At 31.1% G+C, this 25,556-nt stretch overlaps 2 protein-coding genes across 3 annotated transcripts; both read left to right on the plus strand.

Moving 5' to 3' along the window:
* Positions 1-227: 227 nt before the first annotated feature.
* On the plus strand, positions 228-3,346 carry LOC132727135 (uncharacterized). Of its 2 annotated transcripts, none has more exons than XM_060712547.1 (4): positions 228-391; positions 893-1,038; positions 2,172-2,234; positions 2,794-3,346. In XM_060712547.1, exons 2-4 carry the CDS (start codon positions 979-981, stop codon positions 3,082-3,084), a joined length of 414 nt encoding a protein of 137 aa, XP_060568530.1. In that variant the 5' UTR covers positions 228-391; positions 893-978; the 3' UTR covers positions 3,085-3,346. The 2 variants fall into 2 exon arrangements, with proteins under 2 accessions (XP_060568530.1, XP_060568529.1); XM_060712546.1 differs by lacking the exon at positions 228-391 and adding an exon at positions 424-672.
* A 4,089-nt stretch (positions 3,347-7,435) lies between these two features.
* Positions 7,436-23,517, plus strand: LOC132727127 (cilia- and flagella-associated protein 206-like). Its single transcript, XM_060712535.1, has 17 exons — positions 7,436-7,545; positions 7,889-8,049; positions 11,044-11,127; positions 11,604-11,694; positions 12,259-12,447; positions 13,239-13,397; positions 14,163-14,255; positions 14,883-14,995; positions 15,784-15,903; positions 16,297-16,401; positions 16,745-16,831; positions 17,689-17,793; positions 18,763-18,905; positions 20,059-20,158; positions 20,675-20,818; positions 21,914-22,002; positions 23,091-23,517. Exons 2-17 carry the CDS (start codon positions 7,942-7,944, stop codon positions 23,233-23,235), a joined length of 1,875 nt encoding a protein of 624 aa, XP_060568518.1. The 5' UTR covers positions 7,436-7,545; positions 7,889-7,941; the 3' UTR covers positions 23,236-23,517.
* Positions 23,518-25,556: the final 2,039 nt, after the last annotated feature.

Below are 25,556 nucleotides of genomic sequence, written 5' to 3' on the forward strand. Positions count from 1 at the left end.
CGTACAAAGGTAGGCGGTTCTTATTGTCATTCAACATAGACTTGACACGAAACATTGTAATTAATATGATTAGATATTCACGTTAGCGTGATATCAAACGATTGGGGATTTAATTTATAACAGGTTAATAATTAAAATATGAGAACGATTATTAAACGATAATTCCAATTGTTGTATGATAAATAGGACTTAGTTTCGTATTTTCCTATATCAGAAAGGCGTTCTGTTTCGTGGCATTTTAAATCGAAGTTAAGTGGTCAACAAAGGATTAATGTAACTTCTTAATCCTGAACAGTTTATGTAGAGTATTAGGGACAGGTCATCTTGGCTTTTCAAATTTTTACAATTAGTGTACTTTGGAAACTTTAATTTTGACCATATGTATATGAATGTAAGTATTAAGCTGCCGTTTCGGGTGTATTGCGATAGGTTTTCCTAAAAATCGGAAACAATTTTTAGCTTGGTAAAAATCCAGATTTTGTGGAATAAAAAGAGATTTACCGGATAATTATGTATCAAACAACCAACTTATTTTGTGCCGAAAAAAATAGAGAGAGAAAAAAATTTAAAAAAAAAAAAAAAAAAAAAAAAGACTTATAAAACGATATTTATTATCAACTTAAATTTTAACAATGAATTTATGTGAAAAAATCATTGAAATTTCTATAATAGGTTAGTAAATACAATATTTTTTAATTTGTTTGGACCAATAGATTTTTTTATTCAAACATTTCAAAAATATAAGAAAAAACGTTTTGTCTAAACATTCTTATGACATTTTTCATATTGACTATCATTGCGGAATCAAAACCAATTTGTTTTTTAAACTAGCTTCTAAATTAAACAGGAATTTTTTTTATTTTGTGACCTATATTAATCATATTCTTTCCAGTGATATATTTTCTACGATTGAATACCGCTAACAGCATATACTCTGGGAGAGTAGAAGAATTCAACACCTGTGTAGAATGTGACGAAATGGTGAAGGAGGGCGTTGAAAAAGCGCTGGTTTCCGTCCAACAGTCTATAAACTGCTTGGTATGTTTATAAAACAATTATAGTAACAAAATATCAATTTTATTTTACATCATTTTGTCTTCCCCGTAATGTAGCATTTTTTAAAAGTTGTGTATCTAGACACATTGTGAAATTTTATAAACGAAATAATTAACGGACGGACAAACAGACGGACGAACGAACTAATTCCGGACATTTCACATTGGTTATAAACATCTTGTACGGCAACAAAAATGTGACTTGAATAAAAGATATACACTAGTTTCAAATTTAGCTTTTGAAATTGTAATCACGATTTCAAAACAAACTGACTTTTTTGTTTGTATTGAAGGTTGCTTTTTTATGTTTTTATGATAAACTGAATTGCAAAAGAAAAGTAGGCACTTGGTAACAGAGAAATTTTGTATACTTATTTGAGAACAAAATGCCATATTTTGTATCAACATTTTCAGAAATGTATTGACTACACGATTGTTTACATTTAAATTATCAGAACTTAAGTTACGGATAATTAGCTAATGGATGAAACATAAAAGTTGCAGAATTGTGCATCCTGTTAATGCGTGTTTTCCTTTGGATACTTGATTTTTTAATTGGAACATCATTCAAACTAAAGTCTATATGACGTTCTGCAGAACCATGCAGCCTCGAAAACTTTAGAACTTTTAACTTTTCACACTTCCACTATTTACATGACACTAAAATTCTGATAACTATTTAATTTCAATACAAATAAAACAATTGCATGGTCAATACATGTTGCTACCAAAATTTCCTACTAATAACATTTTGATCTTGTATGTACATTGTATACAGAATTTCTAAGTAACTATTTGCACAATTTCTTTAGCAACCGAGTATAAAATATATATACAATTTAAAAATCTTTTGTTTTGTATTTTGACTAAGATATATTAGATAATGTGATTAATATATTAAGCATGTATTATATATAAAATATAGTTACTGAAATGGAAAAGGAAACATAATAAAAAAGAATTATCGTTTACCTTATTTGCATAAATAACTTTGTAATAGTGAAAATAAGTTGGTAATGGTCAATATTTCATAGAAAAAGGCAACAAGTCAAAGTAAATGAGCCTATTTTGTATAATATTTTACAACTTCATGTATATCATATTCTGATCTTTTAGGAGGAAAGGCATGATGTAGGTCCAATCTTAAGAAACCTGAGAAGTTCAGACTTTGACCGCATAGTGAGTATTTTAACAAAAACTGCTTTAATAAAACATGTCCATACAAGAAAACTGTCACAACCATTTCACGCTCCTGTCTCAAATATAAACAAAATAACAATAAAGAAAGAGAAAAAAAAACGAGAAAAATTATCTTAGTTTCTATTGATATAAGAAACCTAAAAGGATATCTTAAATGTCGAATTTCAGTATGCTTATGTTGACAGTTTAGCTTAATTCATTGTCTCGTATTTTTTTTACATGCATACATAATAAAACGTGTAATCATATCTTATATAATAGCCAATCTATATAGATTTATATGAAACATTATGTTTGTACATAAATACACATTTTACTATGTAAAGGAATACTTTGACGTCAGTATTTTGAATTTTGCATTTTGTGCGTTCTGAAAGACTTCGATCCATTCTACCTTTTTTTATACAAGCAAGTGCGAAACAAAATTTAAAAAAACAGTCCTAGGAATTTTCTGAATACTTTGAGAACAACATTTTAATTTGCTCAATTTGAATAATTTAAATGCCTTACTTTAATCGTTTTTCTATTATTTTTTCAGAACAAAGCGGAACTTTTGCATCTGACACAAGAGTTTATTTTAGAATACGATATGATACATGATGTTTGGGCAGATCTTGTCAACGAAGAACAATGTTTACATCACAAGCTGCAAAGACATCTAAAACAGATAGTATGTTTATTGAAGACGACCATGGAGGACAACCCTATTGAATGCACGATTTCAAAACAGTTTATACAACCACGACATTTTTCAGGCGCAATTGACAGAACTGGACTTTTTATCAGACATATTTATACAACGTTAAGCGGATATTTGGTAGCCCATTAATGAATATTAAAGACAATAAAGGATAAAATACAACAATAATTATTATGTGTTCATTACTTTGATTTCTATATAGGGATATATTCATATTAAAATGCTTTGTCTGTGAATATTGCATGATTGTATAATATATGTACTGTGCAATGAGAAGGAGCTAAAAATCTTTGCAATATTTGAATGTTTAAACATGTTACGGTCTAGTGAGTCGGGGACGTTAATGTTTTAGAAACTTTTTATAAAAGTTGCACGTAAAACCGGGGTATTACAATATAGCAATTTATTGCGATCAATCACATGTACCGTATTCATAACTTTTTTGAAAAAAGAGAAGGAATAAAGTATGCTGGCATAGAAAATGTTTTAAACATACTTGTATCATTGAAAACACAGGTTTAAAGGGTTACCCTTTAAGTATACGCTTTGTTTGTCCAACATGTTTCCATGTAAATTTCATAAAAAAATGAAAATGTATTTAAACGTAAAATTTGTCAAGTGAACAAAAAAAGTATGTATTAGAGTCCATAAACATTACCAAAACTAAAAACGAGGTCAAAATATGATGCAAAAATAGCATTATTACGCAGTTGACATATGGTGATAAATACTTCTACAAAATCAGTCATTTATCGCACAAACATGTAAATTATTATTTGAATCTTTAAACTTTTCCTAAAGTCTAAGTACATTTCCTCAAGTTTGATTTTCTTGAGACAGTTTGACTCATCTAAAAACTGTTAACATATTGTTTGATGGCTCTCAATTTGCTAAATGGGAGAAAGATGTATAAAGGGATTATAAAAAAAGGAAATAATTGAATAATAAATTAAACACAGAGAACCTAGTTGTGCTTATTGTTATTTCCCTTTTGAGATTAATAATATAGATTTTTTTATATTTCCTTGTTGCTCTTGTGTTTTTTATGTTTTCTTTCTTATATGAATTAGACATAAAGTCTTATATTTTACCTTTTGAAGTCATCGTAATTTTGAAAGAATGCAAATTAAATTGTCAGAATAAAGACATGTAACAGTATATACTTCCTTCTTGTGTTTTATATGTCATAAATGCGTGGAAGAATGTCAATAGGCCAACAGCTACGGCAAACTAAAATTTGCGTTTGTTAATTATATATTTGAAACCTACATGGTACGTTCACGACACACTTAAAGCAGTTTGTTCAGAAAGTGTTTGCTTACCGTTGGTACATTTTTTTAACAATGAATATTGTAAAAAAAGCTTTTCTAGTGATATCACTTTTTTTTTAATTAAAGATCTTAGCTGTTTTTTAGATAATGTCAAAATGTTAAGAATTAAAGATCTTAGCTGTTTTAAAGTAATGTCAAACAAATTAAAGATCTCACCTATAAGTTTAGTAAGTTCTATTTATGATACAACTATGTGTATTTTATTTAATTTTACTGGATTTGTTGGGTTTTTTTTCTTCTTAGCTGTCAGATAATCATTACTATTGTGCTCAGCTTTGATCTGATCAAAGTTGTATATGACTATGTTAAATACCTTTCTGTACTAGACTTTAAAATTAATGTCTGATAATGATAATAATAATAATAATAATAATAATAATAATAATAATAATAATATAATAATAATAATAATAATAATAATGATGATGATGATGATGATGATGATGATGATGATGATGATGACGACGACGAACGACGACGACGACAAACGACGACGACGACGACGAACGACGACGACGACGAACGACGACGACGACGACTTTGATCACATCAGAGGGTGAGCAGAATAATAATGATAATCTGACAGCTAAGAAGAAAAAAAAACCCAGCAAATACAGTAAAATTAAATAAAATACACATAGTTGTATCATAAATAGACGAACGACGACGACGACGACGACGAACGACGACGAACGACGACGACGACGAACGACGACGACGACGGACGACGACGAAGGACGACGACGAACGACGACGACGACGGACGACGACGACGACGAAGGACGACGACGATGACGATGATGGACGACGACGACGGACGACGACAACAACAACAACAACAATAATAATCTCTTTATTTAACGAAGGAATCTTATTTAGACAATACATCAACGCATTAGAGATAACACATATGATGCAAAATCTTATTATTCAACAAGGCATTCATGTCATATCTAATTGTTTAGTAACCAGTCAACTGTATAAATACAATGGAAACATCTTTCATTTAAAACACAACAGTCTTTTGTTGCCTTTCACACCTTCACACCTCTGTTCAATTTAAACCAAAGTAAATAACAACTTTTTATGGTGCTAGCAATATCACTTTTTTAACTTGAAATGGGATTTTTTAGAATAGAAGAAATTAATTAGTGTTTATTTTGCTCTTTTACTAATAAATACAAAGTAATAAAAGATTTTAATAAGGATATTTTAGGGTAAAGAGTGAAATTAAAAGAGTTATTGAGTCTGTTTATCTTAATTTAATTTTTACTTAAAGTCTTTGGTGCTTTTTATGATGAATACTATGTTAACATTTGAAGGAATATTGCAGCAAATTATCTATAGATTTGATAACTTACTTTTTCACAAAAATAAAATATAGTTAATGTATTTTACAGCTTTATTTTATGAGAAAAATTGATGTTATTTTTAATTTCAAAACCAAAAGTACTGGGTAATGCAGTAGCAGTACCACTTTTTAAGACAGTAATGCAGTACCAGTACCAGTAGTAGCAAAATTTTGTAAGAGTAATTCAGTATCAGTACCAGTACTTGCAAAATCGCTGCAGTACGTACTGCAGTACCAGTACCAGTACCAGTAATGCAGCTCTGCTTACCAACCAAGGGCTTACTAGAATTGGTCCTCCCACCCCGCCCCCCTTTAAATTGTATTTTCTTAACCATTTATCTTATTTTTTATACGAATTTATTTTAGTTTGATTGTAAGAAGCTATAACCTTATTCAACACTATCGAATCCGTTCCTGGAACCCAGTACTAAGCAATGCATGTAAAGTTTCTTGCTCAAGGAAACAACGGCCTGATAAATCTAGTGGGGTATGCCGTATTTCTTTACAGTTTTAGGTCACCATGCAGGATAATATATATTTTCAAGAAAAAAAGACTGTTAAAGATATTTATTAATCTTACTTAATGTTTAGTTTATACGTTACTGAAACAGATTTTTTCCTTCTAAATACGAGGGAAACCGTCTCCACATTAATTAGAATGTTATTATTTTAATGAAAAGAAAACCGTTGTTGGACAGTAACTTAATAAAAGAGAATATCGTGAAAATCCTGTTATGTTGTATGGATGTTATCAAGTAAAGGGAAGTAATCCCATTTGTAAAAGAGTTATCTGATCTTGATATCATAACAACTCCCTAGTGCGTTAACTGTTGGAGTTTCTGTACGTATGGAAAGCCAGAATTTTTGCAAAATCAGTCGGGATATTAAATTTATTTATTGTTAGAATATCAAAAGAGGATTTTCAAATTGTGATTCCTACAATCTTTAAGCTTTCTACTCAATCCTGAAAGTTACTTACTAGTTACCGTAATTGTTGTTAGTGGTCTTTGAAAGAATTGTAAAGCACTGGCAAGAAGATCAGTTCGGTATCGATCGATCAAATGTTCATCATGTATTCAAACTAGAGACTTTTATTACATAAAGCTCCATTATTTAAACATCTCAACATTTCTGAGGCATGTTTTGTTAGTAATAAACTTGTTAACATTGTAAAACAGCATGTTACATGTACTTGCATACAATTTCAAATATATACATGTATAGTTGGCATTCAAATCTTAGCAATGGTAAATTAAAAACATGGTAAATATTACCGGCACTTGGGTCCAGGTTAAGGCTATCGGTGATAAAAATAGATTTGTATGCGTATGCTCATGTGCAGTCTGAGGTCTTTCATAATTGGTAGTGAAGATACCTTCCGTGGTTCTATATTTTTGGGTGGAGTATGGTCTTTCAAATAGAATAAGAAGTCAATGACAATGCTGAAAATAGATATTTACAAATTCGATCTTTATCTGCTGCCTTAACATCATCAACTGATGAACATTGAAATATAAATGTGCAGGTTCAGGAAGCACGGCTTTTCAAGTAAACCGTTGTTTTCTTACTGAACACATGCAGATATATATACAATATTTAGCTCCATGGTTCCAATTTGAATGAGGGACTGATAAATAAAATTATAAATAAGTAGATCTAATTCCTTGTTTGGAATATGGCGAAAACCATTCATCATTGATTGGTATTATATAATTAAATATTTATTCCGAAAGGGCGATTAATCACCTATTTGGGTCGAATTGTTACTGGGGCGAATCGTAAAATTTTCATTGACACGATAGAACTTTTCTCACGCCACCGTCAAGCACCTGTTACTATGGTAAACAATATGGCTGTTGACTGATCGTTTTTAGGATTTTTTAGTAACAAACAATCGATTATATAGCAGTAAGTTTCGTTTCGTTTTATAATTCACTTAACTAATTTACATGAACTGTCTGAGATATTTTCATTTTTGCCGTATTTAGGGTTCAGTTATCTATCTTACATCTAAGAAAGCTAAAAAATCAGGACAAAATTCTCATCATGGCATATTTTTATGAAATTGATATTATTATGATAAAATAATTATGTACACACCCGTACAATGTGTAAGTAGATGTTTGTTTAAACAACTTCATGTATATACTAAAGGGCCATATAGCAACAAAACAGTTTTAAAAGAAGTCTTAATCACTGTTAATAATTGTGAAAGCATATCAATAAAGTTGAATTGAAATTTTCTTTTCAGATTCTGGCTGCATGGTGATTTTTGTTGTATAAGTTTACATAATCATCAGCAACATGTCGCGTGCACAGGCAGAAAGTGTTATTAAGAATATAATAAGGGAAATAGCTCAAGAATGTGCCAGCAAAGGACAGGCAGTGTCAGAAACTTTAGTTGCATTTATGGTAAAGGAAATAATATTATGTTCTACATAATATAGTCAATATCATTGATTTTGCATCATTATTGATTTATTTTATAGTAATGATATGTTTCCATGTGAAAGCTGTTTATATTGTTAAAAATTGACCTATTTTAGTCAATACTCCTAAACAATAAAGTTTTCAGGCAAAATGATTTTAATGTATGTCTTACTGGTCGGGGACCATCAACCGGACACTTTTTGAACATTTTTCTATAGAGATTTCATAATTTCAATCACAGAGACCTAAAAATTTGACACAGTACAGCAAGGTTCTTCTCCTAACTAACAAACAAGTTTGTTTATTTCTGATTGTATTGACACTTATATCTGAGGCTCGACAAGGAGGGTATCAAAATTACCTAAATTGTCTACACTACAGTAGCATGTGTCTGGACAGATATGTACATGACGTGATTTAATTCAGATAAAAGCTTGGGTGTTTTAATTTTTAACAAGATATACAATATTTCAGCAACAAATACTGAAGTTTTGGAAATTCTATTGTTTACTCTGCAAATGATTAAAGCTGGTATATGAGGTCAGGCATTACTTTCTTGATGCCCAAATTTCAATGTCAACATTCTGGAAATATACATTTAAATATTAGCATTTACGAAGTTTGAAATAAATTTATTATACCCCCAAAAACGAAGTTTGGGGGGTATATAGGAGTCACCCGGTGGTCGGTTGGTCGGTCGGGCGGTCGGTCGGTCGGTCGGTCCAGACGTCCGTTGCATTTTCCTTGTCCGGACCATAACTTGAAGACTAATGGTTGGAATTCAATATAACTACATACAATGGTCAAGCACATTGAGAGGAAGTGCAGTGCACAAGAACCATAACTCTATCTTGACTAATTACAGAGTTATTGCCCTTTGTTACTTTTCCTTGTCCGGGGCATAACTTGAAAACTACTTGTTGGAATTCAAAACAACTTCATACAATTGTCAAACACAGTAAGGGGAAGTGCAGTGCACAAGAACCATAACTCTATCTAAAGTAATTACAGAGTTATTGCCCTTTGTTACTTTTCCATTGCTTTCTTTTGTCCGGACCATAACTTGAAGACTAATGGTTGGAATTCAATATAACTACATACAATGGTCAAGCACATTGAGAGGAAGTGCAGTGCACAAGAACCATAACTCTATCTTGACTAATTACAGAGTTATTGCCCTTTGTTACTTTTCCTTGTCCGGGGCATAACTTGAAAATTACTAGTTGGAATTCAAAACAACTTCATACAATTGTCAAACACAGTAAGGGGAAGTGCAGTGCATAAGAACCATAACTCTATCTAAAGTAATTACAGAGTTATTGCCCTTTGTTACTTTTCCATTGCTTTCTTTTGTCCGGAGAATAACTTGAAGACTAATTGTTGGAATTCATTATAACTTCATACAATGGTCAAGCACATTGAGAGGAAGTGCAGTGCACAAGAACCATAACTCCATCTTGACTAATTACAGAGTTACTGCCCTTTGTTACTTTTCCATAGCTTTTTTTTTGTCCGGAGCATAACTTGAAGACTAATGGTTGGAATTCAATATAACTTCATACAATGGTTAAGCACATTGAGAGGAAGTGCAGTGCACAAGAACCATAACTCCATCTGGACAAATTACAGAGTTATTGCCCTTTGTTACTTTTCCTTGTCCAGAGCATAACTTGAAAACTACTGTTTGGAATTCAATACAACTTCATACAGTTGTCAAGGACATTAAAAGGAAGTGCAGTGCATAAGAGCCATAACTCCATTTTGACAAAATAAAGAGTTACTGCCCTTTGATACTTTTTCTTGTCTGGAGCATAACTTAAAACATACTGGTTGAAATTTAAAACAACTTCATACAATGGTCAAGCACAAAAAGAGGAAGTGCAGTGCACAAGAACTATAACTCCATCTTCAGTATTTATAGAGTTATTGCCCTTTGTTCCTTTTCTTTGTCTTTCTGGACTTATTACAGAGTAATTCAATAAAACTTCATCAATGGCCAACCACATTGAAAGGAAATGCAATATACAAGAACCACAACTATATAATTGCCCACATCCATAACTCTATATTTCAATTCTTTTACAAGGTATTCTGTTACTAGTAACATCCTCATTTCCGAAGCAGTCTTGTGGGGGTATTAATCACATTTAGTGATAGTTCTAGTTTGATTAATCATAGAAGAAAAATGCCATTATCGTTGATAAAAAAGTGTCTGACAACCACTGAACAAAGAAAATACTTAATTAAGCATTTTCGGGGCCGTCCGGGTTTGGTGGTTGTCCGGTTTTGGTGGTCTCCAACCAGTAGTGTTGTAGTAAAATAGTACAACATTTTACCAATTTCTGGGAAAATCTGTAAAAATTTGTGTGTGTCTGAAACAATCGTCAGTTTTTAAAAATGTTTTTGTTTGTTAAGAAATTATAAATAATGTGTTAAAATAATAAACATAGTTTGAATATTATACATGAGCTGTTATATTGAGTAATTTTAACCGAAACATGAACAAGATGAAGGTACAACACTATTTTTTGCAAAATAATTGATGAAGTATTTTTTTTAAATGACCACACATGGTCTGTGTCAAGCAACACATATGTGTTTTTGATTTAATATGTTTTTGTTTCCTTGTGTTAAATAGCTGAAAATACTTTAAAGTAATTACAGCTGATGAAAATTATTTGTACACTTAGAAGGTCAATTTTTTTTTATTTTATTATTTCTAAGTGTAGGCCAAACTATACTGGAGCACATCATAGGCTAACAATCAATAATATGACCTTACTGGGCTATTCAGAGATCTGTATGGCTTAATTAAAATTTATTGAATAACAAAATCTTTGAAATGTTAAATAATTTCATGAGTATTTGTAAGATACCATTTACATTCCAAAAATCATTGAATTTCAAATAGTTGTAACATGTCAGTAATGCAAAGTAATATATATTTGAGGAATTTCATACATTTATATATTGTAGGTGAAAGCTGTTGTTCTCGATCCATCTAATGAATTCAATGTGGATCGAACACTGACCAAAGATGATGTACAGAAGTTGATCAGGGTATAAAAATTTGTTACTATTATTATGAGTTAAATGAATTATATTCTAAGAATCCTTGGGCAAGTTGTTGAGGTTGCCGTAATCTCAAATCACTTACCCTTCAGTGTTGTGGGTTTGAATATAATGTCAGGAACTTTATATTCTTTAATGTGAGAAAGGTCATTTAACAAACTTACAGAAGATCTGTGAATCTACTCAGGTGCCCACTTAAAGTGCATGATATACACCAGCAGACTGGCTTGGTTCTCATCATAATCTATACTGGCAACAAGGGCCAGTTTATTTTGATCCCAGCAGGTTAAGGGTTAAAGTTTGGCTTCTTGGCTGAAAGGAAAATATCAAAATATAAGAAAATCATTTGATCTTTTTTTGAAAATTATCTTATGCTGCTATCTATATGTTTAAACTGTAATATTGTGCATAATAGTGTATTTATCGAGACAGAAACAAAATAAATAAAATTGTATGTGTTTCAGTTATGTGTTGACCGTTTAATGGACACAAGATCTCCAGCTTTAGACACTGTAAAAATGCAAGTGTACTTTGACATGAACTACACAACTAGATGTGAGTTGGCTTTTTAAATTTTTTGTTGTTGTTCTGTTTTTTAATCAAGAACAAGCTTGAATTAGGCCTTACATTTATTGAAAAGGTATTAAGTGTCGGCAAATACAATAACTGAATATAAAAATTATTTGCTAGATATGAGGGAAATATTGATAAGAAACTTTGTTACGGTCATGTGGAAATTACTTTTCAAGCTTTTTAAGTCCTATCCTGCTGGCTTCAACAGATTCATCATATGTGACCTGTGCAGATGAAAATCTGCTGGCATTATGCAACTATGATTCTACACATGCAGCCAATGCAGACCAAGATCAGTCTACACATCCATGCTAGTGTCTGATCACGGTCTGCACTGTTTGCTATTTAATCAGAGCATATTTTGAAATTTTCCGCAAAAGATGATGAATGCTTATGTCCTGATTGATAGATTGACAAGTCTTTTCAAGAATTTCAGCGTAGTAAAGCTGTGAAACAACAGGGTCATCTAAGTTCTATAAACACACATATCTGATTTGTATATGCATGAATAAATAATATATTATTGCACATGCTTTTCTTATCCAGCTGATTTCTTGGATGAGCATAGACGCGTTTTAGAGTCACGTTTACAACCTGTTCTACGAGAGATTACAGACAGCCGAGCTCGTACTCGTGAAGAATTAGAGAGCTTGTATCGCAAGATTGTATCGGCGGTGTTGTTACGATCAGGTCTCGGTAGTCCCACAGATATTGCTGTTGTAAGAGAAGCTACAGGTAAATTGTTATGATTTAAGACTTGAGTCTGATTCCATTAACTGACAGTGAACTATTTCATAGCATTATCTAGTGTAAATTAATTTAATACTGTAAAGTCAAATATTTTTGTGAGACCAAAATTTTGCAAAATCAACATTTTAGACTAATTGGTGAGGTTTAATGTTCATTAATTTCTGCTTTCATTTCTGATAAATCCATATAATACAATGTACTTAGAGACAATTTTTGCAAAAATAAATTCTTCAATTCATGAAATTATAAATTAGTGAAATTTAGTTCATTGCAAAAAACGTCTGATTTTACAGTATATCATGGTAAAAAAAAACTATTGTCAACTTTTTGAAACTTTGTCAGAATTATGCTCACTGATAGAAATCCCTATTGTTACACAACAGTTTTTTTTTCATTGGATGGTTGTGCAAGATACCAGATTATACACATACAGACCTTAAATCCTTCAAGCAGGGGAATTGACCAGACTATTATCATAATGGCTTAAGTTTAAATATATAAGTTCTGTTTTTTTGCATATTTTATTATAAAATTGCCATAATGTCCCAGACATCCGAGAAAGTCCCTGAAATAAGGTGTCTGTCCCGGAGACGTCCCCAAAATGATTTATATCCAATTTAGAATAAAATTTATATGTTATTAGTTATTGTTCCCCTCAGCATTATAAAACTGTAATGAAATGATCTTCTGTACATCTGCATATATGAACATCCTTTGGACACAATTCTAGGTTTGATCAATATAAAATAAATGTATTATTAATTTGATTCTAACAGCTGCCCTACAGAGCGTTTTCCCTCAAACTGAACTCGGCACTTTTATGTCCTTAACAAAACGTGACAAGGAAAGACAACTCTTGGAATTGACAATGATTGTAACAGGAATAAGACTTTTCAACAAGGAGTGTGGAAAGGGTGGAGAGGGAATTGATGATTGTGAGTAGCTTTTTTTATAGTTTTTATTTCATGAATTAAAAAAAATTCAAATATTCACTTTGATATGATAGACTATACATGGTACATTTGGTACATTATCATATGTAGTGAAAAATATACTAATTTTTATTACTGTATATATATGATACTAAATATTTATGTTTGTATATGATACTGGAAAATTATATGTCGATATTCATAGGGTTAATTGTTTATGTATTAGCATGTAGTGGTCTTTAATAAAAAAAATACATTAAGCTTGTAAAATGCTATATTTTAGGACTTGCAATAAGGTACAGTCTTAATTACATTCAACAAGAGGAAGTACATGCCACAGCAATAATAACTCTTTATTTATTGAAAATTTGTATAGAGTAATAATATTGCAATTTAACTCATAGTCTATGTTTAATGTACATGTAAAAAGTTTGCATTATATTTGAATTAAGTTAAAGAAAATTAATCATATCTCACTGCATCACTAATTTGACAGCCAAAATATTTAGTTATTAAAATCAAATTTAAAAAATGAAATTCAAGAAAATTATAAAAAAAAAGGTAAAGTCATATTCAAAATTTATGTGAATGATTTGACAATATTTTTATCATAAATTTAACACTTTCTAAATTCTTAAAGGAAAATTTAAAGCATCATTCAAAAGTTATGCTGTTTTAAAGGTCAAGGTCACACTGAATTTTAATTTTTATGAGAATGAAACTGTTAATTGCTTCATCTTAAGTGTACAAGTATTTGTTTTATTTAAGTGCCGGCTATTTTGAATGAGGCTGTACCGGCCACCACTCAAAATGTTGATGCTGAAATCCATGCTGCTTTGAGGTCTGCGAACAAATACACAGGTAAATTTTCAACCATTCTTTAAATATAAACCTTAGTCTGCTAGTGGCATCTAAATATACCCATGCAACCAATGCAGACCAAGATAAGTGCTTAAAGTGACGTCTGAGCATGGTCTGCACTTCATCATCCACTTCTGTGTGTTTGTGGCAATGATTGCTTAAACTTTTAGAAGAGTTAGAGTAAAACCATGCTGACTTTTCATTCTTACATTTAGCCTATTGTTGGTTATTTTGTTTATATATATTCTGGTGGATTAGTGCAGTAGAATTTCTAAATGATAATGAAATAGACTTATCTGGAAGATAATCAGTTCAATAGATAATCTATTCTACTGCTACTGGACTGGTTTAATGTCCATCCAATTGTCACACTTTTAAAAAAAATCTGTTGTGACAGTCTGCATTATGTAAGCTCTGAAAGTTTTGTCCCTTGAAACTGAAAGTTTTGTCCCTTGAAAAGGTAACATGTTCATCACATTAACCCCTCTGGTCCATTGTTGCAAAAGAATACCAGTAATAACTGAACTATATCTTCCAGGAAAGCCTTATAACTTATATGTATATTTATAATCTGAATATTTTTCCGTTTCAGTTAAAGGTAAAGTGTTATTTTTGTTGTTTTTACAGCTCTAATTGAGAAAATGCAGACAGCGGACAGTTCTGAAGGACCATCTGTGCAACTGTTGAAAGAGGCTTTAATAAACTCTCGGCAACATGAGTCTTTCCTTAGAGTCATTTTGGTATTTATCAAAATTTTCTGTAAATTTCATACTAGTTGTCAAAAAGTAAAATAAAAAAATACACTACACATTTTTTCAGCTCGGATCACTTCAGGTCTGAGCAGGTCTAGGATTAAGTGAATCTTAAAGCTTATTTATAAATGTGTATAGAAATGTATATATACAATTTTTATTAAAGTCTTATCCATACATACCAACATATACAACATTGCAAACATGAAATCATAAAGTTGCCAGTATGATCATTCTGTTCAGAATTATAAGAGACTACAATCATATTGAAAGGGAGACAACTCCTCAGCCCCTACTGCAAGTACTTCCAAGACGTTTCAGAGTGATAAAAATGTACATTTTACTTCAGAATGACACATAAATGTATGTTTTTACTTCAAAGTGACATAGAAATGTACATTTTACTTCAGAATGACATAGAAATGTAGTCATTTTAGCACAACATGACATAGAAATGTACATTTTACCACAGAATGTTATAGAAATGTACATTTACTACAGAATGATATAGAAATGTACATTTTACCACAGAATGACATAGAAATGTACATTTTACCACAGAATGTTATAGAAATGTACATTTTACCACAGAATGACATAGAAATGTACATTTTACCACAGAATGACATAGAAATGTACATTTTACCACAGAATGACATAGAAATGTACATTTTACTAAAAAAAGACATAGAAATGTACATTTTAACACAGAATGACATTATAAGAAATGTACATTTTACCACAGAATGATATAGAAATGTATGTTTTTACTTCAGAATGATGTGATAAGTTGTGCACAGCAAGTGGAGGCATTAGAGCAGCAGCTAGCTGCCAGGATGGAACAACTACAAGCTACAGTCCAGTCCAAAACTGCTGTCCCTACAGCACAAGTATATGTAAGGTTTTAAAACAAATCAAATAAAAGTTGTACTTCTTTTCATACATTGTGAAATCAAAAAGGCAAAATGGCATGCTACAACTTCAACTTTGTATATGAAAATAATTTAAATCAATTAAGTACTGAGAGTACTGATAGAAGGTAGATTTTCAATTTCCAAGACTTATTCATCTTTCAGTTGGAACAAAACCATTAATCATTTTAGAGAAAATTTTAAAATACAAAATGTACTGTGTGTACTGACTGAATAGTGTGAAGTGCAGACCATGATCAGATGGCACAGATGTGTTGGCTGATCTTGGTCTGCACTGGTTTGCATATTTGTTGCCAGGTTATGAGTTTATAAGACATATTGATAGAAAGATTTTGAGCATCTTGTTGTATATTTCAGCCACAATTTATCCATTTGTCGCAGCTATGGAGTGGATTTCAGGATGAAATGGTCCTTCTCAGTGTATTGAGTAATATTCTAGCTAGTCTCGACCCTTTCACAAGAGTAAGACATTCTTTATACATTTTTTGGGGGGTTCATGTCAAAAAGCTTTTATATTTCTTATTCTAAACTAGTTAAGGAATAATTGTATTAAACATTGTTTTTCTATTGCTCATGACCCTATCTAAGACATCCAGACGTAAATCAATATATTTAGTTAGTCTATTAAAGGAATTCACTGTTTGACATGACAATCTGTATTTTATTTTGCATACGATAGCACTTGTATTATCTTTGATACAATATTAAAACTATTTCTTAAAGAAAGTTAAACTTTATATTAATTGAGTAAGTATGGTAATTCGATTTATTGCTTATTTCTATGCAAACAACTTGTTATTCGTAGGGGCATAGAGAATTGTTCAATGATGAAGTACTGATTCCATTCCTCAGTGGTGTAACAATCAAGTCTGATGAAGAAAGAATTCAGGAGGTAAATTTTCTTTTTTCTTTCAAAAAAAGTGATGGTTTTAAAAAACAATATGTAAAGTTTGAGTGATCATTTAGATTACTAAATGCAAATTTTAAGATATAAAGTCAATCAAACTTAAAACTTTGAGATAAAATGGTGTTTCATTTAGTGTAATGTCTCTTTTTTTTAGAGAACATGAACATATCTATGGCTGCCATTGGCTGCAGAATGCATTTAATCACATAAACCATGGCGCAGGAGTGTAATAAAGCCATTTAATAAAAACGATATTACACTAGTGTAATAACATTTTGATGTGACGTCATTTGCGCTATATATAAACATTATAAGCGTTAAAGCGTGCTAATGTTAGCGTTACACTATAGGCGCATCAATGAAAAATGACTCTATTTAACAGTTTATTGTTCATATTTTATATATGTGATAAAAAGAATAATATATTCGGGTAGATTCAATACTTAAAATTTATTGAACTCGTTGAATAAAACAATACTATAATGCTTGCCAGTGGCTCATATAATATAATTTTATTCAACTCATACTTTAACCTACACTCATTCAGTATCCTCTGTATATTGATAATTATCGCATTATATTGATATTTATTCCTAACCATGCTAATATAATCTTAAATGGACTTGTCCATATCTGAATATGGACAAAACTATTCATGACATGTAGGGAAATTCTCAAAATATGTACTGATTTAATAGTGAACAGTACATACTATGATCAGATGGGTGGCACAGATGTGCCAGCTGATCTTTGTCTGCACTGTTCACATTGGTAGAAGCAATTGCTACTAGCAGACTAAGAGTTCAAAATTAACATGTATATGAACTGTTTTTTTTTTTAAGACATCAGGTGCAGAGTTTAGAGTCAATCCCAAGGATTTTAGAGAACTAGACTGGCTGTATCCAGAGACAACTAAAAATTTTAACAAACTACCATTACAGTATAGAGTAAGTAAACCTTATTATAGTACATCTAGTTTCTTATTTTTTCCCTACTTAATTATATCGCATTGAAGAAGAGAATCTTCTTTCCAACATTCATTGCAAAGTGTAGTGCCTCCATGGCCAAGTGTTTCACCCAATTCAAATCACTTGCCCCATAACTGCTTGCTATGGGTTCAAATTCCATTAGAGAGTTTGGATTCTTTCATATGAGGAAGTTATCAAGCTTGCTTACTAAAGGTTTATGGTTCTACTCGGGCGCCCATTCATGCCTGAAATAAAGCAAGGAGAGGATCCTAAAATCCCCCTCCATGAGTGAAGCTGACTGGGAAGTCAGTCTGGATGACCTTTATACTCTGTTGGTGTGACCTAAACTCTAACAAAACAAACTGAAGATTCTGAATGACTTCAGTATGTGTACAAATACCAAACTTAAAGTCTATAAACATAACCAGCAGAAGATTTCTACTTGAATGTGAAATTAAATTCAATTTTTACTTAACCGCTCAAAAATTATTCAATAGAGATCAATAAAATTGCTCTACTGTTGAATGAATTCCAGAGCATGTATTATTTAACAGTTTTTTACCGTTCTTTTAAATGAGTTGATGCTCCAAGAATTAAAGAAATTTATGGTTTAGTATATTATGTTGCATTGATTGCTATTACAAACATAAGTCAAATTCAATTACTTTTGTTGAATATTTCAAAGACAACTAAGAGCTATTGTCATGACCACTGTGGCATCATCATTGGTTAATCTTTTTCATGTCAAGGTTTTTGTTTGATGGTTATTAACTTTAGCTTTATTACATTACAATATTAAAAAGTGGAGTTGTTTGAAAATCAGGAAGAATGGATTCTTTCATGAAATTCATGAATCTACAATATAATTGTTATAACGATATTAAATCTTTTATTACATGACAAGAAATGATTAAGTTGTATCTAAATGTATGCCTCTAATATTTTCAGGGTTTTTGTGCATGGGCACTGGCAAAGTTTGATCGTTTATTGCTACCAGCTAACCCAGAGATTGGTGTGTTGAGATATAAAGAACATTATTATGCATTCTCTTCAAAAAAGGCTGCTGTAGAATTTGCTAATAACATAGAAGGGTGAGGTACTTTGTTATGACATGTTTAGTTACAAATGTAGTTTATAAACATCTGTATACAATTTTCACATTTTACTAAATGTATTAATTTGTTTCTTAAGTGACATTATGTCTTAAAGGGACTCCACTGAGGTTTTTTGACATGATGGGACTGGAAATAATTTTTTGAGATATAATTACTCCATTTGATGTAGATCTATACTAATAACTTATGTGCAAAATTTCAGATCATTAGCTTGCACCGTTTTTCCAGGATAATTATTATAATAGTGAAAAATGACCCAAAATTGAAAAGCGTTTAAACGCTTTTCACTCAAATTGGACTGAGAATAGCACAAACATATGATTTTCAATGTATTTCTTCAAAATTTTTGGTTATATTTTATTAATATGTGAAAAATTAAAATTGCATGTTTTTAGGCTTATAAAAACCTCCTTTTGGAGTTTGAATGGTGGAGTAAAAAAAAACAATGTTACATTTTGCCATGATTGCTTTCAAATTTATGATTTACTTTGAATTAATATAAGTACATGTAACTTAAGAAAGTATCTTTAAATTTCTTTCAGAATTAATAAAAAATGTTCAGTTTCTAATAAGAGTCTGAGTGTGACAATCTTTTTATATTTTTGGCATTTTTTTGTATTTCATATTGAAGTCATCAAAATATAATTTCAGCTACAGCCAAATTATATTTGAATGTGGATAAAAAAAAATCGCATTGTAAATTAATGAAAATATAATTTCTGGTCAAAAATACACTTTATTGTAAATAAAATGTACATAATTATGTATGTATGTATATAAGTGCATAAATATTAAAAATGCTAACAGCATGTTAAAAAATATCAAAATTTGAGAAATTTTAAACAATTCTTTTTCAACATGGACACTGTGACTTCATTATTTGATGACATTATGATGAGAAGGCATGATGTCACGCAGCACACTTAAAAGCACTTAAAATAGCTAAAAAAAAGCATGAAATAGAATAGAATATGTTTTGCTTTTTTTTTATCAAAATTCACTGGCTAACACCAGATTATCACTCATGAAAGTTTCTGGTGTTCATTCTGTGACATATATTTAAATTTTATATGCATTAGTTATCAAACAAAATTTTATGTCCTCTATATCGTTTATTTTATGATTGTAGGTTTATTCATCAAGTAGCTGAGGGGGCCAAAAGAAGTCCAGAGTTGATACAGCTGCTAGAGCTCCATACCCAGTTTGCCACAATAACACCATACTCTCAGGTTAATATTTCATTTCATAGCAAATTTCATAATTTCAAATTCAAGAAAATTTTGAAATGGATTAATTTTTTTCTTCATATTTGACAAAATCCGTATTTCATTTTTTATTTCTCGTAGGAAAAAGTTACAGCCTTCATATTAGAGCAAGTGCTACAGTTATTGACAGTTTAAACTGAAAAAAAAACCAACGTACATTTATTGATTTGTTTATTTTCATTTGATTGAATTCTACTATGTAAAACAATTGTTGGTTGGTTGTTCAGAAGGATCTTTCCTGGTTTCCATTATTTTTACACACCGTGACACTCAGTAGTAACTATTCATCCTAATGCTTATTTGTTATTGACACATTGACATTAATTGTCAAAATATGTACATAACTACATGCCTTACTATTTTCATGCAGTTGTAAAAGGGGCATGCGTATTCGATAAAATATAGATTAATAATGGATTTATTATAATTGATATGCTTTAATAAAGCTAATGTTGATATTTATTATTCGTGTATATGTAGGGTAAAGACCAAGGTCGCATGATTGAGAAGCCTGTCACAAAATATGATAGCGGCACACAGACGGACACACACATACTTGAAGCCAATATTGTCAAATCCTATGAATGGAATGAGTGGGAGCTAAGGCGAAAAGCAATAAAACTGGTACATATAACTATATTTTTTTGTTTCTTGTGCGGCTTTTTTTTCAAGGACTTCAAAGAGAGCTATTGTCCTCACCCAGTCTTCAGTGTGGGTGTCACATTTTGGTTTAGTTTTTGCATGCAAGTTGGTATCAAGGCAATGGGTTGATACTTCACACACTGATTTTGAAGTATAATATGATGTCGTTGTCCTAGGCCCATAACTCTGACTAGGATTTTGACGTAATTATGACCATTTTTGAATTTAGAAAATTCTACATTATCAAGGCTCTTGTTTTACTATCAAGCACTGAGAAAAGTCAAGCATGCTGTCCTCCTGACAGCTCTTGTTATAACTTGAATTAATTTTTTAAACCCCTGGTATGTATATGAGCCGCGCCATGACAAAACCAACATAATGGGTTTGCGACCAGCATGGATCCAGACCAGCGGGCATCCATGCAGTCTGATCAGGATCCATGCTGTTCACTATCAGTTTCTCTACTTGTAATAGGGTTGGTAAGCGAACAGCATGGATCCTGATCAGACTGCGCGGATGCCCAGGCTGGTCTGGATCCATGCTGATCGCAAACCCATTATGTTGGTTTTGTCATGGCGCGGCTCATATAATGTGTGAGCCGTCCATCTGTTTGTGAGTGTGGTTAGCAATTTTTGGCAAATAAAATTTACCTGTACATACCATGGATTAATTTTTTGCTCATTAACCATGACTGTGACATCTATTTTTTCCCCTGTTCTTTTTCACTTTTAAGTACTTTGAAAATAAGTATGATTAACCTATTCCAGCAATAGCCGCAAAACTTGTGCCAAAAAAGGTCATGAGTTTGCCACCCTATTGTTTATTGTTGATAACTTTATGTTTAATCATATTTGGTTATTTTCATTGTTGTTATTTTCATAGTTGTTTTATAGCAGTGTAGGTTCAAACCCCATTGTTTCCTTGATCAAGAAACCTTACACTTGTTGCTCAATATTGGTTGGTTCTAAGAACAGTTTTTTGTGTGTATATGCTTATAGCTTCCATGTAAAATCAAACTAAATAAAATTTTGTATAAACTAACATTTATCATTTTTCTACATGACTACATTATTTCAGGCCAATCTACGAACGCGTGTGACTCATTCCATGCAGACCAATCTCAGCAACATGAGACGAGATACCGCAATACAAGTCTGGCCACCAAAGTATGTTTTCACTTTACCATTTAACTTTTAATCTGCTGTCAATTTTGGTGTAATGAATTTACCCTGCTTTGAATTTGGAACAGTCCATTTGAAGTTTAAGGGATTTTAATATCAAAGTACAAAAATTAAACTATGAACAGTTATAATAGAGCTTGGACTGACTGCTCTGGTTTTATACTAGTGGCAAAGGTTCACCAAATCTCCTATGCAGTGATCTCCCCTTATCAGAACAGAGTACATTACAATCTGCCAAGGGAGGTAATTATTCTGAGGAGTTTAAAGGCTTACATGTATTATTTATGGTGAAGGAGTTTGACACTTTGAATACTCCTTGATATTTATAAATTAATGTCTTTTAGTATTGGAATTTTTCTTTCAAATTTATCTTACAAAGATAAACCTTTTAAGGTTTTTTCTTTGTTTTCTATTCATGTATCTATATTTTGTTTCTGTCCAGTATTAGGTATGTTCACTGGGTTGTTACTATCCACTGACAGGGCTCGTCTCGTTAAACCAGTAATCAGACTTGACAAGGAATAAAACTAATCCATATGACGATATACATAATGCCATGAAAATCTTGTTTGTATAATGTATTCTCTGCTATTTTTTTATGTATGAAACAGGAACATGTGTATCCTATATCTCACTCAGTTTCAAATACTAGTAGTACGATATGACTTATATCTCATTGATATTTTTCAATATCATATTGAAAAAAAAAACAAACACCCAAAAAACAAAAATTAAACAGGCTTCTAAACAGTTTGATATGTCTACTTAAAGTTCATTGAATTTTTTCAGTATGTGATCGAAAAATTCAACAGCAATAACTCTACACTCCAAAACAAAATGATATGATATATCTCATTGATATTTTCTAATATCATATTTAAAAAAAATACCACTCCCAAACAGTACGATATGACTGATATATCCTGGACATTTTAGACATTTTTCAGTATCGTATTGTAAGCAAAAACAGAAAAAAAACAACAATAATTCAACACTCAAACAGTATGATATCATTTACATCTCATTGACATATTTCACTATTGATAATGAGTATTTGTTTTTCTAACTTTAAGGGAACAAACAACCCAGACGAAGGAGGATAATTATACCAATGTACCCAAACCACAGGTGTTCCTGGCCGGTCTCCGTGGTGGTGGAATGTCTCAACCAACTAACATGACTAAAATGGATCTCACAATTGATGTAGATCAAACGTAATTTATAAAATAAAACAATTGTTTGAACAGTGAAAATAAACAAATAGGGAATTTTGAAGAAAAGTGAAAATATGAGCAAAAAATTTAAAGCTTAATGAACAAACGTGATAAAAAGCCAAAAAGATTTTATTTACTTGGACATGAAAAAGTTTAGCAGTTATGATTATTTATTATTGTACACAAATGTTAATGATTTATTCTTACTGCTATTTACAATGTTACGTGTTTATAATATTCAGCGTATTTTGGAATTGCTTTAATAAAGCTGATACATGTACTTGAATTTTTGCCTTTCTTTTCATTGTGAGATATTTATTGTGAAAGACTTGTACGGTATTTATTTAAGGTGGTCATTTATTCTGAACGTTTCCTTCCATTTAACCATTGCCATGCTCAATATGAGTAAATGGACTTTTTCATTTTTCACCTTTTTACGTATTATTTTGGACCTGCCTGTACATTTAGAAATTTGAACCGGTGTAAATGTAATAATTTGGACCATTGTACACATACAATTTTGGACCTGCCTTTACATTTAGCAATTTGGACATGTGTACAATTATACCAAGTATTTTGATGTTCTTTCTTCAGGTATAGTAAAAAAATGAAGACATAATAATTAAACTCAGGGAAAAATATTGCAATTCTATGAGCATGCAAGAGTGCTCTACCTTTGAATTTTTCGCAACATTATTGCACCTGCCTGAAGGTGGAGTGATATATTTTGGCATTGTCTTTTCGGTCATCTTTCCATCCATCTGGTGTCTGTCCATCATATTTTGACTGGTGGATGTTAATTCTGTTAGAAACCTATAATTTAATGTGTCGTTACATCTCAATAAGAAGAGTGCATTTGCCATATAACTCTTTGTGCAAAATTTTGGTGTAATTGCCCTTTGAAATCATTCATGCTTGGCTTTAAACTTAAGAAACAGTATAGATTGATAGCCTACAGGCAAAATGCAGTATCCAAAAACAAAAACTCTCTGGATAATCTAATACCTTGACGGGCACGATAGTAATGTATCAACGGAGATAACCGCTGGGTCAAGTTATGTAATATGGTCGGTGGAGTTGTCCCCCTTCTTAGCTAAAAAAAATTATAGTCGTAATGCATATGTATATGGTAAATTTGAACGTTATCCGTTTTATATTTTACTATGTTTTGGTTTAAATCTTTTATAGATCTCCTGTAGTTATTTCAGATTCAGACAATTATAATAAACTTGTTAATTAATGCATATGAATGGCTTTACATAAAATAAAGTATAAGTTTTACCGACATGAAATAAGAAAGGTAAATCTGCGGTATTATGTGCTGTAGTGTTATCCCCCTTCTTGCACATGGTGTTATTTATCTCTTTCATTTAAAATTACTGTAAATCAGAGACAAATAAATTTGTTCTTCTTCAGAGAGGGTCAACACGAGTTTCAAAACGTTTAAATAATTGTTTTACAACATGTTACATACATATCACCTGACGAAAATAGTGCTGAATGTCAAATTATTTATCATAAAAGGTAGCAAAATGTAAAGAAAGTATAATATTTTGACTTCCATTCAAAGTACTAAATCATCATAACTTTACTAATTGCCAAAAAGTAACAGAAGTAATGTTTGTTCAGTTTATTGAACAATGAGTGTTATTTTATTAACTATATATAACATGTCACCAAAAATAAAATAGAAATAAAAACATTTCTAGGGCAATAAGGGTCTTTCAGAGTGACTATACCTTTTTATGTCTTTTTATCTATTCTTCTTCTTCTTCTTCTTCTTCTTCTTCTTCTTCTTCTTCTTCTTCTTCTTCTTATTATTATTATGTAAATTAATAAAAGGAAATTTATTATTAAAAAACACAGAGCTATATTAAAAAAAATATTTGAGGGTCTGAAAATCTAAGTTCGTTAGCAACGTCTAATATCATTGTATACATGTACATGTATAAGTGATAATATAAATAAAAAAATAATAAATACTAACAAAAAATCCAAAACAATTTTTCACACTTTCTTTATTTAAAATGATGTGCACCAATCACTGCTATCAATTAATGTAACAATTATCTTGTATAATCTAGCACGTACTCCCGGGGTGATAATAGATTGTATTGGTGTGTAATTACAAGATAATTTAGTTGATAATTACTGGGAGACTACTACCAATAATGCCATATGGAATTAATAGATAGCAAAGATAATAAATACATGAGTATAGATTGTCATGTGGACCTTCTTCTGTTGATATATAAACTTAAAGCGTGAAATTAGTATTATTACACTTTCTGTGTTGAAAATTATAGGACAAAATAAGAGGTATGT

The sequence above is a fragment of the Ruditapes philippinarum genome, unplaced genomic scaffold, assembly GCF_026571515.1.
Source record: "Ruditapes philippinarum isolate M1 unplaced genomic scaffold, ASM2657151v2 ctg1758_1_1_1_1, whole genome shotgun sequence".
In the NCBI taxonomy this organism is placed as follows: domain Eukaryota; kingdom Metazoa; phylum Mollusca; class Bivalvia; order Venerida; family Veneridae; genus Ruditapes; species Ruditapes philippinarum.